This window comes from Sus scrofa, chromosome 8 (assembly GCF_054392235.1).
Source record: "Sus scrofa isolate SSC_HxYL_T2T_F1_AM1 chromosome 8, Sscrofa_HxYL_maternal_Yorkshire_Landrace_v2.0, whole genome shotgun sequence".
Lineage (NCBI taxonomy): Eukaryota > Metazoa > Chordata > Mammalia > Artiodactyla > Suidae > Sus > Sus scrofa.
Genome location: NC_139390.1, coordinates 89,078,071 through 89,096,138, shown reverse-complemented (window position 1 = coordinate 89,096,138; position 18,068 = coordinate 89,078,071). Strand labels below are relative to the sequence as shown.

Sequence of the window (18,068 nt, the reverse complement as noted above, 5' to 3'; positions counted from 1 at the left end):
AGCAGTTTGGATCATTTAAAGAGTCATAAAAGTTCCAGATATCCATTTTCCTAGTTCTATTCTGCTGTTTACACAAGTTTTAAAGTAATTATAATGAGTGCATATAGCTCACTCAGCAATTTAAATGGAAATTTGTCATAAATGCATCAAATGGATGTTCGCTGTGATCGTTCAGTCAATTATTTGCCATTCTAAGCACTTGTCATCAGTGTGGCTGCAAATGATCAGAAGTTGGCGAGCTGCACACAATGGCAGCGTTTACACTGATGAGGATATACACAGCCCACTTCCTGTTCCAGTCTGGTAGGATATCCTCGAGAGACATCTGAAACTCCATACATCCATCTCCCGGACCCCGTGTTTATCACGGGCACAATTTAAAAAAAAAAAAAAAAAAAAAAAAAACACCCCCGTACAAGAAATGATGTTTCCACTGTGAGAACTCAAGTGACTAAGTTTCTCCCGCAGATAAATAACTGAATGTCCAGGCTCTCTAAGACAGCCGCTTCGCCTTTGGAAAAGACCGTCCCCACAAGGAAAACCCATGATTCACATTTTCCACATGCACATTCCTTCAGAATCTGATTGGACTGGAATAAAGTAACGCATTTGCAGGAAATGCCTTGATTACATTCAAATGCCCATACTCTTTAGAGTTCTCCTATGACAAGAAGTTACAAAGAAACAGGGTAAGTGAAGAAGGCTTAAATTCCACCAAAAAGAGCCCATAAGAAATGCTAACATAAAAGTATACAGTGTGATAAATTAGGGCAGGCTAGTTACTGATTATGCAAAAGTCTATTTGTGATGAATGCAGTAGGACAGTAAGCTTTCTCTTGTCAGCTGTTTCAAAAGAAGTAAGGTTTTCTCCCCCTCTGCTCAGTAACGCCATGCACTCCATGACAAAGATGCTTTGATCTTCCCCTGTTAAATATTGTGTGTATGGACCCAGACTGAACTTGGTAAGAAAAAAAGTATCATTTCTATGAAAGGGAGGATTACTATATGTCTTGAAGATGAGTCCTTACCTTTCAAAAATCAAGCTATAGGTGACGTCTTTGTGTCACACATACATGAAAGACTGCTAGGCTGATTCCTCATAGTATTTTGTTGTGCTCTAGCTTTTTTTTCCTTTTCCTTTCCCTTTCCTTTTCTTTTTTTTTTTTTTTTTTTTTTTTTTTTTCTTTCTTTTTAGCTGGCACCATGGCACATGGAGGTTCCCAGGCTAGGGGTCAAATCGGAGCTGCAGTTGCCAGCCTATACACCACAGCTCACAGCAAGGCCAGAGCCTTGACCCACCAAGCAAGGCCAGGGATGGAACCCACGTCCTCATGGCCACTAGTCAGACGTTTAATCTGCTGAGCCACAATAGGAACTCCATTTTTTTTTCTCCAGCTTTTTTATTCCTGCCTTGGATCAGATGAGGAACCCAAGAAAGAAGGCAAGGAATCAGACATCGCAATCAACAGGCAGAAAGACTTACAGGACGACGGAAAGGAAAACATCCATACCTGCGTTGGAGGGTTTAGACACTCGTCCCTTCGGAACGGGGAGTAACAATAATTCCAAGGATTGTGGCGGTGGCGGCGGTGGTGGAGGCGGTGGCGGCGGAGGTGGCGGGGTTACTTTTTCTTGCTTCTTCTCTGAAGGCGGTGGCGGTAGGGGGTCCTCAGGCACCAGTGATGATTTCTCAGCCAGAAGGGTCCCGGCAGCCCTTGCTGCGACCTCTTTCAGAAGGGCCGCCGAGGAGGTCATGGAAGCCAAGGAAAGGAACGAGCTGGCCGGGGGCGGGTGCTCCTGGCCGGGGGTCAAGCTCCTCTCGCTGACTTTCTTGGATAAAGCTGCCAAAGTGGAACTGGCAGACTGGGAGCTGAAAGGGGAGGAAAAGGACTCAAATCGCATGGTCTCCTCCGTCCTGGTGAGCGATTTGTCCTGCAGAACGGCGTTGGCGGCAGCTTTCAGTTTGAGGATGGCTGAATCCGGGGACAAGCCGCAGGTGGTGGTTGAGTTTGGCAACCACTTACCTTGATTCCATATAAAACGGTTACTTGGAGTGTATTGGTCATTCTGTTCCTGCTTCTCGGCCAGCTTCCTGGCCAGCACGCTGAGCTGCTGGGCGTGGTGGGCCGGCGGCGAGAAGGAGAGGTTGGAGCCCACGGTGACCGGGGACTCCACCCCGCCATTGGCCGTGGCTGCGGCATCGAGTTTGAGGGACCCAGCCTCCAGCAGCCGCCTCAAGTTGCTGCTCAAGGGCTTAGTGGAGCCCGGAGAGTCATCTTCACACAAAGAGGACACACCGGGGGAGAGGTGATCTTGACACTGCAGTGGGTCTCGCAGGACCTCACCGTCCAGCGCCACCAGCTCCAATGTGTGACTGCTGGGGGTGGCGCTTCCCAAGGAGGTGTCGGGGGAGGTGGACTGCTCCTGGATCCGGTCCTCCAGAGACAGCTTGTAGTTCTCCTGGACTTCTCCATAAGAGGCTTCTGACGGCGTCTCTGAAGAGTTCCCAAACCAGGGTTCTCCTTCACTGAGCTCTGCCTCCGCCTCTTCCTGCCTACTAACATCTGGGGGAATTAAGAAGAGCAGGTTTACTGCCAGAGCCAGTGACACAAAAGCCTGAAGACACACAAATGGAGCTGTGGACACGCTTCCTCTGCCCTTCCACCCAAGGACCACACAGAAGACAGACCCAAGCTTAGAGAATTGTCAGGGGCTGAGTCAGACCGTCCTGCTGAAGCCTGGAAGGAAGCCGAACAGGCCAAAATAAAAACACACCCGGCTTCCACACACGTTCATCACGGTCGTACTTATTCCAGATGAAGTGAAATGGAAAAGGAAGAAAGAGAAAAATGTGGTAGAGAAGAAACAGGATGCAGCAACCACTATGTTCAGTGATGGGGAAATGGAAAGGAGCTTGTACTGTGGTAAAAACAACAGCATGGTATCTTTAGGATGGGGTCAGAATTAAAGAGGCAGCCTGACACCAGGGGGAGGCAGGGGTGAAGGAGTGAAGGATTGGGAGTTTGGGATTAGTAGATGCAAACTATTACATATAGGATGGACAAACAACAAGGGCCTACTGAATAGCACAGGGAACTATATCCTTGATAAACCCCAATGGAAAAGATACGAAAAAGAATGTGTGTGTGTGTGTGTGTGTGTGTGTAACCAACTCACTTTGCTGTACAGCAGAAATTAGCATAATATTATAAATCTACTATACTTCAATAAAATAAATTAACAACAGAAATAGAGGCAGCCCAGCAGAAGGGGAAACACGGCCATGAGACCCAAGGCAGAAGGACACCGCTTCCCCACTTTCTCACTCCACGACCTCAGGCAAGTCACTTAGCTGGCTTGATATAAAACGCAGTTATTTTTAAGTTTACTAAAACCTGTAAATAACACCTGCCTATTACATATTATAACAACTTCATGGAGTTCTGAAGTTTCAGTCATAATAAACACGTGACCATGCTTTGAAAACAGTCAAGTACTATGTAAAAATGAGATCCCATGAGCAAACTCCACTCTCATTCTTAAAGGGACAATCTCTCCCACGCTGTGCAAGCTGCTGGTTTGAGAGCCCTCGGTTCCAGTCCCCAACACGCCTGCCACCTGAACACAGGCAGGGATCTATTCCCCCACTGCTGCCGTCACTGCTCCCCCGGCGCTGGTCAGGCGGGATGGGATGCTCTGCCCTCCCAAGAGCACTTGTGGGCTCTGTCACTTTTCCATCTTGGCTCAAAATATTCTTCTATCTGGAATAACAATAATAATAATCCAGAAAACCTGACAGTGCAATTCCGCCCATCCTTCAACACCCAGCTCAAAGGATTCTTCCTCTTGATTCTCACTAGAACTCTCAGTCAGAGTTAATCTTTCTTTTTCATTTCTTCACTCATTCCGTCAACAAATAATGAGGGCGTTCCTGCTGCATGTCAGGCATTGTACTAGACTGTTCTAGACTGAGCCACTTGGACCAAAGATCTGCCTTCTTGGAGTTTACATTCCAGTGGAGAATGGCGAGTGTTAAACCAAATTCATAAATGAGTAAATCCTACAGAAAGGCAGAGGGCAATCTTTATTACAGAAAAAGATACAGAGCAGGACCAGGAGGTTTGGGGGTAACAGGTAGAAGGTGAGCTGTCATGTTACATAAGGTGGTCAGGTGAGGCTTCACTGAGGTGGTGACATTTGAGCAGACTTGAAAGAGGCCAGTAGTTGTTCATGCAGAATCTCTGGGAGACTGGCCCGGCGCGGGGGGGGGGGGGACAAGCAGGGGTGTCACTGTTAGTGCCCTAATGTGGGCACTTAGCTGGCATGTCCATGGACCAGCAAGGACACCATTGTGGGGAGAGTGGAGTTTGTGTCAGAGGAGTAGGATAAAAAGAGAAATATGGAGAAGGAGAGAGAGAGAGAATGTGTGTGTTGCAAAGGAGAGAGACTTGTGCATCTGGAGCAAATGGGAACCACTGCAGGGGGAGGGGCAGGGCAGTGACTTGATGTAACTTTCGAAGGTTTGTTCTGGCTGCCAGTGGAAGAGAGAATGCAGGTAAAAGGGTGGGAGAGCAGGGAGGCCCGCTCAAGGCGGTTGCAGGTGGTGAGAATCAGCCAGATTCTGTGCATATTCTGAATGCACAGCCAACATTCCCTTCTTCTAAATATTAGTATTACATTATTCTAAATGATCTGTCTACTACCAGCTTATCTTCTAAAAAAAATAAGGGTTGGTGTTCCCTGAAGGCAGGAATTGTGTCTTGTTATCTACAGATACCAAATATGCCTAGCACAGTGGTCCCTAGCAGACTCCAATGAAGGGTTCGGGATTGAGCCACAATTCCCCACTGTGTCAAGCTTTGCTATATAACATGCTGTTTCCTTTCCGAATAGAAATGGCCAGAACTAGTAATGTACGAACTGCAAGCTAATACATTGATCTTCCCGTGCTCTTTAGAGAAGAAATGTCACAAATGATAAATTCTCTTTCACTAAGTTCTGCAACTCCTTCCTGAGATTCCTTATTAAGTTATCAAGAAAATATAAAATAGCAAATGGAATTTGCTGGAAAAAAGCAGATAAAATTGGATTTTCTCTGTTAAAAACAGTCTGGTTCCTTGTGATTTGCCACATTTCCTTCTTCCCACTTGATTTCAACATTTTTCATCTTTCCTGAAATCAGCAGGACCCTGAACTCATCTCTCCAGTGCCTTCTCACAAAGATGCTTTTACCAAACACCAAGCGGTCAACATCGATTTCAACAACAGGGCTAACTTCATATTCCGCTGGCAAACCACCTTTCTTGATTTCAGATTAAATACCTTATTTTTTAGACAAATCACATGGGAACTAGCCTATGAATAAAGATTTAAAATCACTACAGTAAGACTATATAAACTAGTTAACCAACAAAGACCTATCTGTAGAGCACAGGGAACTATATTCAATATATTACAATAACCTATAAGGGAAAAGAATCTGAAAAAAAATAAGCATATATGTATGCATAACTGAATCCCTTTGCTGTACACCTGAAACTAATGCCACATTGTAAATGAGCTTCAGTAATAAAAAGTAAAAATCACTACAGTAAGAATAGCTGACGATCTCATTGAAGAACCTCTCCTTTGATCTTTTTAACACCCACTAAATGAACTAACACAGGAAAATAAATGACTCAAAAGTAAATACTGGAGTTCCCTGGTGGCTCAGCGGGTTAAGGATCCAGCATTGTCACTGCTGTGGTGTGGACTGGATACCTGGCCCAGAACTTCTGCATCTTGTGGGCAGTTTAAAAAAAAAAAAAAAAAAAAAAGTAAATACTTGTAGATTGTGTTTCTGTCAAACTTTAGTGGCTCCAGATAGTCAAAACTGGTCTAGATTCTTATAGTATGGACCAATTAACAAGGAACATAAAATTGGGGTTTTGAGAATCCCCAACCACCCAGAATTACAACCACATCCATGTCCAGTCTTGTCATTTTACAGAAACTCTGACATACTTTAAAGGTTACCTGGTTGGATCAAAGACACACAGCTAGCAACCTACTGCTAACCTTGGAACCAAGAACCCAAATCTCTCAACAACCGGCCCAGGGCTCCTCCTCAAAACCCCTGCAGCATTTGGCAGATGGCCTTTAAATGGCAGCTTCTAGTAGGATCTGTCCTTTTACCCTGAGTCAGCCTTCCTTCCACCCACTGGAAACAGAAATCAGCAAGAGAATTCTCACTGCTAAGGGCGGTATCCACTCTTTATTTTGAGATAAACCATTAAGAGGTCAGTATCCATTATTCCTACACTCAACTCTGTCCATTCCCTCTCTGCCATCAAAAACAGACTCAACCGCCTAAGAAATTCAGCATATCTATGGGCAAAGCCCCAAAGGCAAAGTTGAATTTCCTACCCCCTCCGCGCCCTCAGAGAGCAAGAATCTTCCTCCTCAAAACACGTGATAAAGAGATGGGTCAAAAACTAAAGAGGTTGTCAATTCAGGCTCTAATCCCATCAAGCAGTGATAAGGAGATCCAAGCGTCCAGGAAGAATACAAAGAGCTGATACGTACATTTAAGGCAACTTCTCCACAACCTCGCCAAAACACAAGCCCAGAGCAAGCCAACAAGCAAAGCATTTCTTAAACAGACCAATTTATATCCTTTAAAGTACCTGGATATTTCTCAACCATCCATTTCTCTGTGCTCTGTGGACACACCACTGAGTGTGTGTGGGTACACTCTCTTCTGGACAACAAGAAAACTCAGTCACATAAAGAATATTTTTAAGCTTATAATACTTGATTAGTCACTTTTCCAAAGATGCTGCTACTGAAATCAAGGCTATTCGAGTACTAAACCACCAAATAAGTGTAATGCATGCCTAAAAAGAATCAGACCAGAAACCCAAGAAGAAACACACCTGAAATTATTCTGTCATCACCTGAGGTGAGGGATGCTCTCAGAGACATGAATGCAAGAGAAATGGGGACCTGCAGAGATGAGAGAAAAATCCTAACAGGGTCCAACAAAGCTTTCGGTTCATAAAACAGTGACAACAAGGATTTTCTTCCCCCAAAAAATGTTGTTTCCTTTCTGTTGGGCTACTGTTTATTTTCACATACAGTTTCATCCAGGACGTGTTCCCTGGTCCAGTTTGGGGGAGCTCCCATTGACTGGGACCTGCAGGACCACCCTGGCCTCCAGCACCTTTCACGCTGCATAATGAGAAAAGTTTCTGTCAACGACAAGCTCAAACAGACACAGTCCTGCAATCTAGGGGATTAATTTGTCGGCCATCGCAAACTTTAGGACAAGTGAGGCTTGACTTTTGAACCTCTTTCCCAATTTGAGGGAAAAAAAAAAAAAAAAAAAAAGGCCCCGCCCCCCACCCCCACCTTGGGCAGAGAGACAACTCCGTTTCCCTGTCTGTCACCAGCAAGGAACACTGGCGCTTAATCACAGGGCACCGCACACACCACCCTCCCGGAAATGCTCCCAGAGCATCCATGGTGGATTTCACAGCTTTCCTAACTCAGGCTCCCTGGGAAGCCTCTGAACGGCCAATGTAAATAACTCCTTTTTAGATAAATTATTTTTAACCTCCAGAATAGGAAGCTATTTCCATTGCTAATTTTACCACAACCCATGTCTGTGACAGCCAGGTTCACACTCATTCCTGTCAATTTTACACAACAGTCTGTTTGTGGGGTTTTTCCCTTTAAATCAGAAACCCAGAAAATTAAGAATAGAAATGGCGCAATTACAGAATGAAAATATGTTGAATGCATTTTGTTTCCATGTGGCAAATATTTCTCCTTTGGGGAAAACAAAATTCCACTACCTTCTAAACATATATTTATTATAAACACATTTATTTATAATTCAGTTCTCATGCAGAGAAACTGGGTAACTTGAGATCTGCAACTCTTGCTGCATTTTTTTTTTCAACTCACTTCCTTTTCGGTTTGACGGTTTTAATCAGATGCATTTAATTGGACTGATATTCAATTCAGAAGGTCCATGTTCAGAAGGATTGTAAGTGGAGAGACAGAAAGATATAAGGAGTCATTTATTAATTTTCACCCCTTTGGCTGAGGTTAAAGCGAGTGGAGATGGAAGCCTAAAAGCCTCACTTCTAAGTCTACCCACAAAACACTCTTACCAGTAGGTCTACATGAATCTAACCAAAAAGTTTTGAAGAGAACCAGGATTAAGCTCTCAGGACTTGCCTGGATGGAGCCGACTCATGGACACTTCGGGAGCCAGCACCCTCTTCTTGTGCCTACAGGTGTGATCACCTGGTCCCTATAAACTTCAGGTTCATTTTCATCTAAAAATCTTCCACATTTTTCCCTTTCCACCTAAAACATATCCACAGCTAAAGAGGCCACACAGTTGTCATTATTATCAGTTATACCTAGAATAGGTACCTTAAATCACACAACAGATATTTCCTTGCAATAGTATACAAAAGAGTTCTATAAAATTTAAGAAGAGGTGTACAAAAGCTCCTAGTAAAACCAATGTTAATAATTGATTTAATTCAACATTCACTGAGCATTTACTACATTCTGAGGCAACAGGGAGCCTCAGAGAAGCAACAATTTCTAGGCCAACAGTTTATAAACCAGCAAGAGAACAAGCGCTGCACAAGCACATGAAACACAGTGACTGGTGCCATCACAGAGCAAGAGTCCTGCACGCATAAAAAAGCGAATGATTAATTCCACTTGCGCAAGTGGCTTTGGAAAGGGACTTCAGAGGATGAAGATTTCAAGACATTGGAAATTCACTTAGAAGAGGACTTGCTCCTCTGCAAACTATCAAACAGTATGAAATAGCCCAGTCATGGAGTCAGCTAATATGCTGGTGACCTATGTTAGATAAATTCACCTAAGGAAAATGTTTCAGATTCTCCATTCTTCACAGTTTTGATTGTTTGTTTGCTTGCTTGCTTTTTAGGGCCAAACCGGTGGCATATGGAAGTTTCCAGGCTAGGGGTTGAATAGGTCTACACCACAGCCGCAGCACGCTGGATCCTTAACCCACTGAGCCAGGCCTGGGATTGAACCTGCATCCTCAAGAATACTAGTCACACTCCTTACTGCTGAGCCACAAGGGAACTTCCCATTCTTCACATTTTAAAAACATACCATCTGTTGATTTGTTAAGGGCAGATTTGACCAATTACCTTTCTGTAGTTTCAAAATCAAACCACCAAGTTATAAAGGCCTGAGGCAGGACTGAGTCAGTCACGTTTGCACTTCCACTAGAAGCCTGGCCATAGTAGGGGAGGACGTGAAAGCCAGGACTGCGGGGAAGTTAGGTGTCACGTCGTGTTCTCAGGCCCCACCTCAAACACAGGGTGGAGCACCATGTTGCTAGTAGCATCAGCGAGGGCGTTGAAAGCACACTCCAAGCTCCCTCTCATTTGCCTCTAATCTCTTCTAGAAGGTTAGCCTTCTCCTCTGGGGCCGTCTTTCCCAGGAGACTAAAATCCTAACTGCACAGCTTATGCGTTTAAACCCTCAATGACGCACCACAGGAGAACGGTCTGTCCCCCCTCTGATTGGCCTGCTAGAGGGCATGTTCCGCTCCCTGGACCTATCGCTGAAGCCAGGAGGCGGGCTTTCCGGATGGCTCAATGTGGGTCACAGAAGAAAGGTGAGGGAACTGACACCAGGAGGACAAAAGCAGTGACCTCTATAATATTGAATAAAGGTTTAGTATTCTGTACATCAAGCTGTTCGGAACCCAATTTATGATTCTGAACATAAAACATTTTCATTTAGGCAGGTTTACTTGCCAATTTTTCAGCTGTCCCTTTGTGGCCGGAAAGCCTCAGCCCATCCTTCACACCGGTTCTTAGCGCGATGAAGAGACCTCTCAGGGGTTCGAGGCTCCAGGTCCACAGACTGAGTGACGTGCGCGTGCCAGCAATCGGTTCCGGGGGACCAAGCCTCGGAGACCAAGGTCATGGAACATCGGTGCGGGGCGGGGGGGGGGGGGGCACCCATCACCGTCAGCCAAGAGGAACACGTAAGAACTGCTAGTTATTTAAACTAACAGGGTGGAGGGGGAAAAAAAAAAAAAAAAGAGTTCCCGTCATGGCTCAGCGGAAACGAATCTGACTAGGAACCATGAGGTTGTGGGTTCTATCCCTGACCTCGCTCAGTGGGTTAAGGATCCGGAGTTGCCGTGAGCTGTAGCTGTGGTGGAGGTCGCAGATGCGCTCGGATCCCGCGTTGCCGTGGCTGTGCTGTTGGCCGGAAGCTGTAGCTCCAATGAGACTCCTAGCCATATTAGAACTTCCATATGCCACAACTGTGGCCCTAAAAAGCAAAATAAATAAATAAATAAACTGCCAGGGTGGAGAAGACAACCAGATCCCTGTCACCAGTCCAGCTGGGGAAAAGGCGCAATGCGGGCATGGGGAAAGGAGAGGAATCTAGAGAGGATAAGCATCCTAGCAGGGCAGCCTCCTGGGTCAAGATGAGCATTCTGCACACAGCAGTGTTTGCAAATTATTCATGGTAAGGGCCCATGAGGAAAACAAAAATAGCACAAATGAACACCTTGCTCCTTATCTTCCAAGTGAGTGCCAAACAGTATCTCCGCCAATTTCAATAGTCTCTTATCAACTTGCCAGATCTTCCAGTGATGGAGGAACTACCCAAGCATCTCCATCCAAACTGCCCATCTCAACATAAATAGCAACTCCTCCATCCCTACAACTGCTTAGACCAAAACTCCACAGCCAGCCTCAACTATCCTCTTTCCCTCACACCCATCAAATTCATTCACGGATTCTGTTGGTTCTCCTTTCAATGTACATCCCAAATCTTGCTACTTTTCACCATTTCTACCACTGCCACCCTTACTGACAGCACTGCACACCTTGACTGGACTATGGCAGGAACCTTCCGGCTGGTCACCTTATTTCCGATTCTTACCCTGCTATTTTTACTTACTTACCAGCAGCCAGAGTAAGTTTTTTTAAAAATACCATGTCCAATTCCACTACTCCCATCCCCAAAGCCTCCACAATGGCTTCTCACATTTCTCAGAATAAAATCCAAAACCCTTACCTTGACGTCAAGGCGCTACATAATCTGTATCCTTCCAACCTCAGCTCCAACCCCTCTACCTTGAAAATAAGGTAGGCTCCTGCCTCAGGGCCTTTGCATGTGCTATTATTCCCTTTGCCTGAAATCTTTCCCCGCCCCCAAAAGAGCCACATAGCTGGTTCCCTTGATTCCTCAGGTCTCCCCTAAATATCACTGTTTATTAGAATCGAAAGCCCATGAGAGTAAAGGCTTTATTTTGCATGCTGCTGTATCTGCAGAATTTAGAATGGTACCCAGCACTGAGTGAGTGCTCAATTATTTGTCACATGTAGAAATGAGAAAGAAGAAGCGCTTAACAATCAGAAAGGTAGCCCTTGTCAGTACCAGAAATGAAAACTGTTTTCAAAATTAAAAAATGACAATTCTATTTTTCTCATGTGAGTCAAAGAGAGAATAGGGAAAAATAACCTGTTTTTTAAACTTTTCTACCAGAGCCTCCGTGGCGGCCAAGAAAATGCAACAGCACCCTAGGGAAACATAAGCTTGAAGTTGAACCCCGCCCCAGGAAACCCCAAAGTTCTTTTGAGTTTTAGCTGAACATTTCAAGTGAATTCTGCACCCCATATTACAGCTGTGCTTGTCCTTACTTATAGGGGGTGTTTCTCACCAACCATTCAAGAACATTCATTCTCCTGGAAGGTGTCCTTCTGGACACCCACTTACTTTAGAGAAATATGTACCATACTAGGAGAAGCAAGAATGTATGGAAGGTATGTAGCACAGTGTCAAGAGTTCACTAAGGGGCAGCTGTCATCGTTATTACTATCAAAAAACAACACTTGCCCTGTTATCCCACTTCAGGAAGCAAAGCAAAAGCCCAGGATAACTTCCCAGGATGGTACAATGGATCTGTAGGTTATCAAGAACTATACCTCTATTTGCTGAAGTTGACCTTTGTCACAGGAATTACCTCAGCAATGGAAAAGCCCTGGAGATCTAGTACACATGCCAAGCCTCTAGGCAGAGGCCCAGAGAGGGCTGGCGATGTGTCCAAGGTCTCAAAAGGATTCACAGAAAAGGCGGGACTTGGATTCAACGGCCCAGTGAGAGGCCAGTGCCTCTACTATCAAGTCACTAGGTGATCATCGCAGCAGGTTCCCAACAAACATTTGCTGAATGCGTGAACAATCATGCAGAAAGCACTGGACATGGATCTGATTCTACACAAGGTTTTTTTAGGGCCACACCCAAAGCATATGGAGATTCCCAGGCTAGGGATGGAATTGGAGCTGTAGCTGCCAGCCTACACCACAGCCACAGCAACACCAGATCCTTAACCCACTGAGCAAGGCCAGGAATGGAACCTGTGTCCTCATGGATACTAGTCAGATTCGTCTTCCACTGAGCCACAACGGGAACACCTACACGAGGTATTTTAATATGCATCAGCAAATTTGATCTTCACAATAGTTGTACTTGGTAGCCTCTACTCTCTTTGTTTTACAAACCAGGAAACCAAGCTTCCAAAAGGCTCCCTCAAGGCACACACTTAGTGACAAAGCAAGGTTGAAGCTCAAACCATCAGAACATCTGACAGAATATGAGTAGGAGTGACAAAAATGTAATTTTTCAGGTAACCAAAAAGTACCAAAGGACTGTCACATAGTCAACATATTTTTATTTCATTCTGATGGGATTTAAAAAGGCAAACATATTCAAACGAGATGCGTGGAACATAATAATCATGTTGGTAACATGATTATTATGTTCTGAGATGTGTCTCAAAGCTCCTGGGACTTTTTAGCAGCTTGCCCCCATATTAATGGCCCCATGCAATGGTATTTTAAGCTCCTGTTCCTACTGTAACCGTCCTTTTGAATCTTTTTTTTCCCCTCTATTAGGCTCTCTGAAGAGCCCCTTCCTTCTAAATTTGCGGCTTTGAGTCTGCCATGACTAAATAACAAGCACCAGGCCTATGAAAACTGCGTGCAAACCAAGAATGAAAACCTAGTGTCGTGGGCTGAATTGTGTTCCCCCAAAAGATGTGAAGTCCAGCCCGCAGTTCCTGTGAATGTGATCAGTTTTGGAAAGAGGGTCTTTGCAGACAGTTGAGTTGCAATGAGGCCATTAGCGTGGCTCCTAATCCAATATGACTGGTGTCCTTATAGAAAGGGGAACTTTGCACACAGAGACAGACAAACACAGGAAGCGTGGCCATGTGAAACTGTAGTTATGCTCCCACAAGTCGAGGAGCTACCAGAAGCTGGGAGAGAGATTCCCCCACCTCCCCCCACTGCCCCGACCCCACAGCTCCTTCCTGAGTCGCCAGAAGGAGCCTGGCCCTGCCGACACCTTGATCTTTGACTTTTGGCCCCCAGAACAGTGAGACGACACATTTCTGCCATTTGACCTTCTTTTGACTCATGGGATGACAATATCCGCTTTGTTTGTATTAAATTATGGCATATCATTGTTACACAATCTTATTGATTAAAAATAATTATTATTTTTAAAAAACCCTTTTTTTTGGTCATTTAAGCCAACCAATTTGTGGTACTTTGTAATGGCAGCTTCAGAAAACGAATACGCTGAAGTTTGAATGAAGGCCTGAGACGTTTTTCTGGGGTTGTTCAGCTCTGGATTCTAAACTGTAGCCTCGGTTGGTACTGCAGTTTTCTTATGAGCTAGGCTTTATTGCCCAAAACTGATCATCTTGCCCTTCAGAATGAAGTCCCCTGAGGGAAGCTACTGTGATTATGAGCAAACTAAAAGGTTATTTTTGCTCCTCTCTAAACTTTAGCCAAATTTCTCTCAAATGAAAGACTTTAAGCAAGAGAAGCCTTCTATTACTAGAGAAACTTAGATCTCCAAAACACACACACACACACACACTCCCACCACCACCTCCGCCACCACATTTGTTGTGGCAAATTACCAAGAAAGGGAGTAGCTAGGAGGGAGAGCTTCTAGCAAGGGAGAGCTGGGAGTTCCCGCCCATGGCTCAGCGGAAACGAACCTGACTAGTATCCAAGAGGATGCAGGGTTGGATCCCAGGCCTCGCTCAGTGGGTTAAGAATCCAGCATTGCTGTGGCTGTGGTGTAGGCCGGCAGTTGTAGCTCCAATCTGCACCCTAGCCTGGGAACCTCCATTAGCCACAAGTGTGGCCCTAAAAAAGAAAAAAAGTAAAACAAAGGGATAGCTGAAAATGCAGCAGGAATCCACTGGCCAAAAGGCCAATCAAGAGACCAAAACAGTACTGGTTAGTCCGAGGATTGATTCCTTGCTGTTTCACCCCTTCATGCACCTCCATGTTACAAAAAGCATATAGAATCTGTCCCCTCCAGAAATCAGAAGTAAATTTACCATGGCCACCATGGCGTTATCAGAAAAATTGTCTGCTCAGGCTGATAAATCGGTCAATTATCTGCTTCCTCGACTTTTATTTTCCTCTTATATAAATGTTTTCATCCCAGTATTACCAATACCTATTCTAAGATGAACGGTAAATTACCAAACTACTCAAATCACCAGGAAATTCTTAATAGATCAAAGAAAGAACTTAGCAGCAACAACAAGCCCCTAATAACATCATAACCCACGCTGTCCTCTAAGAACAGCCCTCTGTGGAGAGATAAATGGCTACTTAGTAAAAATCTTAGCTTATACATAAGATGATACATTTTTTTGTGGACACATTTACCAGGAGTTGACATCACAGCACCTTGGAATGAAACACATCACGGTCATAATCATTTTGCCTGCCAACAGAAAAGTTCGCTCAGCAAGCCCTTTATTTACTCGCAAGGTATGTATCTCCAGAAGGAAAAGCGCCTTGGGGATAAGACATTCAGCAAGGGAGAGGAGATAACATCACTTTTTATTTAGGGGTGAAATACATATGAAAACAAAGCTGCAGAGGAAGCAGCTCACAAGCCCCCACATAGTCACAAAAGGAGATGCGGCTTTAGAATCCTGTAAGACTATCTCTTTGGGTTTTGCACCCGAATCCATGACACTAAAGGACACTGATCACAAGGACAGCCCTCACTCAAAGCAACTTCCAAAGCTGATGGAAGCCAACAATTTTAACCTTTACTGGATCCAGGCTTTGTGCCAGGGCTGCTCTCAAGTGGTCCAATATATTCTTATTTGTTGTTGCCTTTTCTTTTCCCTGCTCCGCTTCTGGCACACAGAGACAAGTCAATGACTGCAGGTCCAAAGACAGTGGAAACAACAAAAACCACAAGCAACCAACCAACGAGGGCCATTTCAAGGGCCAGGATACCCTGGGGCTAGATTAACAGCCCTTAACCACTGGGAGTCCGCTAGTTTTGCCCACTTAATTCCCTTTAAAGAATTCCAGGGGTGATTCCCTTTCTTCTTGGGCTTTCCTCAGGCATGGCCCCTGGGGGGTTCACTAAGAAAGCTTTGCTAGGTCTTTCACCTGAAAGAAACCTGGCACCATGCTCTGGTTGTCTGTCACCCATGAGCCATGCTCCACTCCACTTCCAACAAAGCTCAGTGCTTCTGCACATGCGTCAAGTGGCCAGGATGAGGTCGGGGACTATGTCTACTGTTGCTTCAGAAGAAGGTTCGACCCCAAGGTAAATGCTCAACAACAACCAAAAATCCTCTGACAGGCAGGCATCCGGCCCCTGAGGGACCACGGTCACTTCTCAGAAGTGACCTCTACATTACTCGTATGTCATTTCTTCTTGTTCTTAACCTTTTGGGAGTCTATAAAATGCCCCAATTCTCTGTTTGAATAACCACACCACTTCTTTTTCATTTCCTAGAACTTAGAACTGTCTGCAGCTCTCTGGCTGCAAGAGTCTCCCACATATCCTAAAACCTAGTTTCCTAGCTCAGGCTCCACCACCAAGTGGCATTTGAAAAGGTGGATGAAAAAGTAGAGGGCAATTTAAAGCTTTCATTTGAAAAGCTTTTAGATATAAATATTCTCAACGGCTCAGGCTTTGTTTCAAATCTACATGTTTTGAAGTTACTTAGGGAAAGCCAAATTCTTTTGGTATTTCCACCCTAACGTCAACGGCAGTGAGTCCTGTGAAGCAGGGCTGGCGATCTTTCTCTGCAAACGGCCAGACAATAAATATTTCAGGCTTTGTGACACACACACACGGTCTCTGCCCTGTAGTCTTGGTGTTCTGCTATTGCTTATTTTTTTAAAAAAACAACCCTTTAAAAATGTAAAAACCATCCTTAGCTCAAGGGGCTGCCCAAAAGCAGGCCATAATTTGCTGATCCTTGCTCTAAAGAATAGGTCATTTTTCTTTCTAATACAAGCAGAATGGTGCTTCATGTTGGAAATTCAGACAGATGGCAACAAGTTTCACCACCGTCTTCTGAATCCAGTCACTTGTGTGAGTCACTGAGCACCTTGGTGCCTCTGTTTCTTCATCTATAAAACAAGGGGTTAGACTGGATCAAGGATTTGTAAGCTCGACCCTGCAAAACCAGGGAAGGACCTGGTTGTGGCCCCATCTCCCTCCTACCTGAGCACACACCTAACCTGCGGACTGGCTTTGATCTTGTCCTCACATTGGAGCACTCCTTGAAGACAGGAGTTCCACTCGTTTTTTGTTTTTTTGTTCTTTTTAGGGCTGAACCCGTGGCACATGGAAGTTCCCAGGCTAGGGGTCACATCAGAGCTGCAGCTGCCGGCCTACACCACAGCTCACAGCAACACCTGATCCTTAACCCACTGAGCGAGGCCAGGGATCGAACTCACGTCCTCATGGATCCTAGTCGGGTTCATAATGCACTGAGCCATAACGGGATTTTTCTTTTCTTTTTTTTTTTTCTTTTCACTTTTGCTTTAAAAACACTGTATTAGATGATCTCAGGTATCTCCCTGGTGCTCATCCTCCATGAATCTATTATTGGATAATCAATCCTTGTCCAACGGTTTGTTGGCAAGTATCAGGTAGACATGAAATAACTTAACATCCTATAGGGAAGTACTTAAAGGAAGAGAAACGAAAACAAGGAAGAGATCTTCGGGAGTTCCAGTTGTGGCTCAGCAGGTGAAGAACCCGACTAATATCCAGGAAGATGTGGGTTTGATCCCGGGCCTTGCTCAGTGGGTTAAGAATCTGGCCTTGCCATCAGCTGTGGTGTAGGTCGCAGATGCAGCTTGGGTCCAGTGTTGCTGTGGCTGTGGCTGTGGCGTAGGAGAGCAGCTACAGCTCTGATCTGACCCCTAGCCTGGGAGCTTCCCTTTGCCCCAGGGGTGGTCTCCCCAAAAAAAGAAGGAAAAAAAAGAACAAGATTTTATTCTAAAGGGCTCTGTGCACTTATTTAGATTTGTGGGAATCCACCAGAACGCCACATCCGAGGGTTCCCAAACCCCATGCACACCAATGAGAGTTCGTTCATTCTTGCATCTCTCTGCGTAGGGCTCTGGGAAAAGCAGGATGGTTTGGCAGTGGACTAAGCCCTGAGCTGAGATTCAGAGAGATGGGTTCCAGGGGAATTCCCGTCGTGGCGCAGTGGTTAACGAATCCGACTAGGAACCATGAGGTTGTGGGTTCGATCCCTGCCCTTGCTCAGTGGGTTAACGGTCCGGCGTTGCCGTGAGCTGTGGTGTAGGTTGCAGACACGGCTCGGATCCTGCGTTGCTGTGGCTCTGGCGTAGGCTGGCGGCCACAGCTCCGATTAGACCCCTAGCCTGGGAACCTCCATATGCCGCAGGAGCGGCCCAAGAAATAGCAAAAAAAAAAAAAAAAAGACAGAGAGATGGGTTCCAGATTAAATTTGGAACCTACCAGGTATATAAACTCCTGATGTTTATTTAACAAACCTGGAGCGCCTACTCAATACTAACCCATAGACTGGGTGTCAGGGCTGCACAGATGAGCCAGACAGACGTGGAACGCTCTGCCTCCAGTACTCAGATCCCTCATCTCTAAAATCAAATCATGACACCTGCTCCCTCCCAGGCCCCGTGGTCCTGCTGAGATGGCGAGGCTTGTGTAAACTGCGAAGC

General features: G+C 45.2%; 1 protein-coding gene across 24 annotated transcripts in view; it reads right to left on the bottom strand.

Moving 5' to 3' along the window:
* The window catches only part of ZNF827 (zinc finger protein 827), a 189,123-nt gene that overhangs the window by 149,441 nt on the left and 21,614 nt on the right, over window positions 1–18,068 (bottom strand). For all 24 annotated transcript variants that reach the window (XR_014812854.1, XR_014812853.1, XR_014812852.1 and 21 more), the window contains one exon: window positions 1,512–2,564. Coding sequence is in view for 17 of the 24 variants with exons in the window: in XM_021101541.2 (XP_020957200.1) it covers window positions 1,512–2,564 (1,053 nt within the window). In the remaining 7 variants the exon portion in view is untranslated. The remainder of the gene's footprint in view (window positions 1–1,511; window positions 2,565–18,068) is intronic.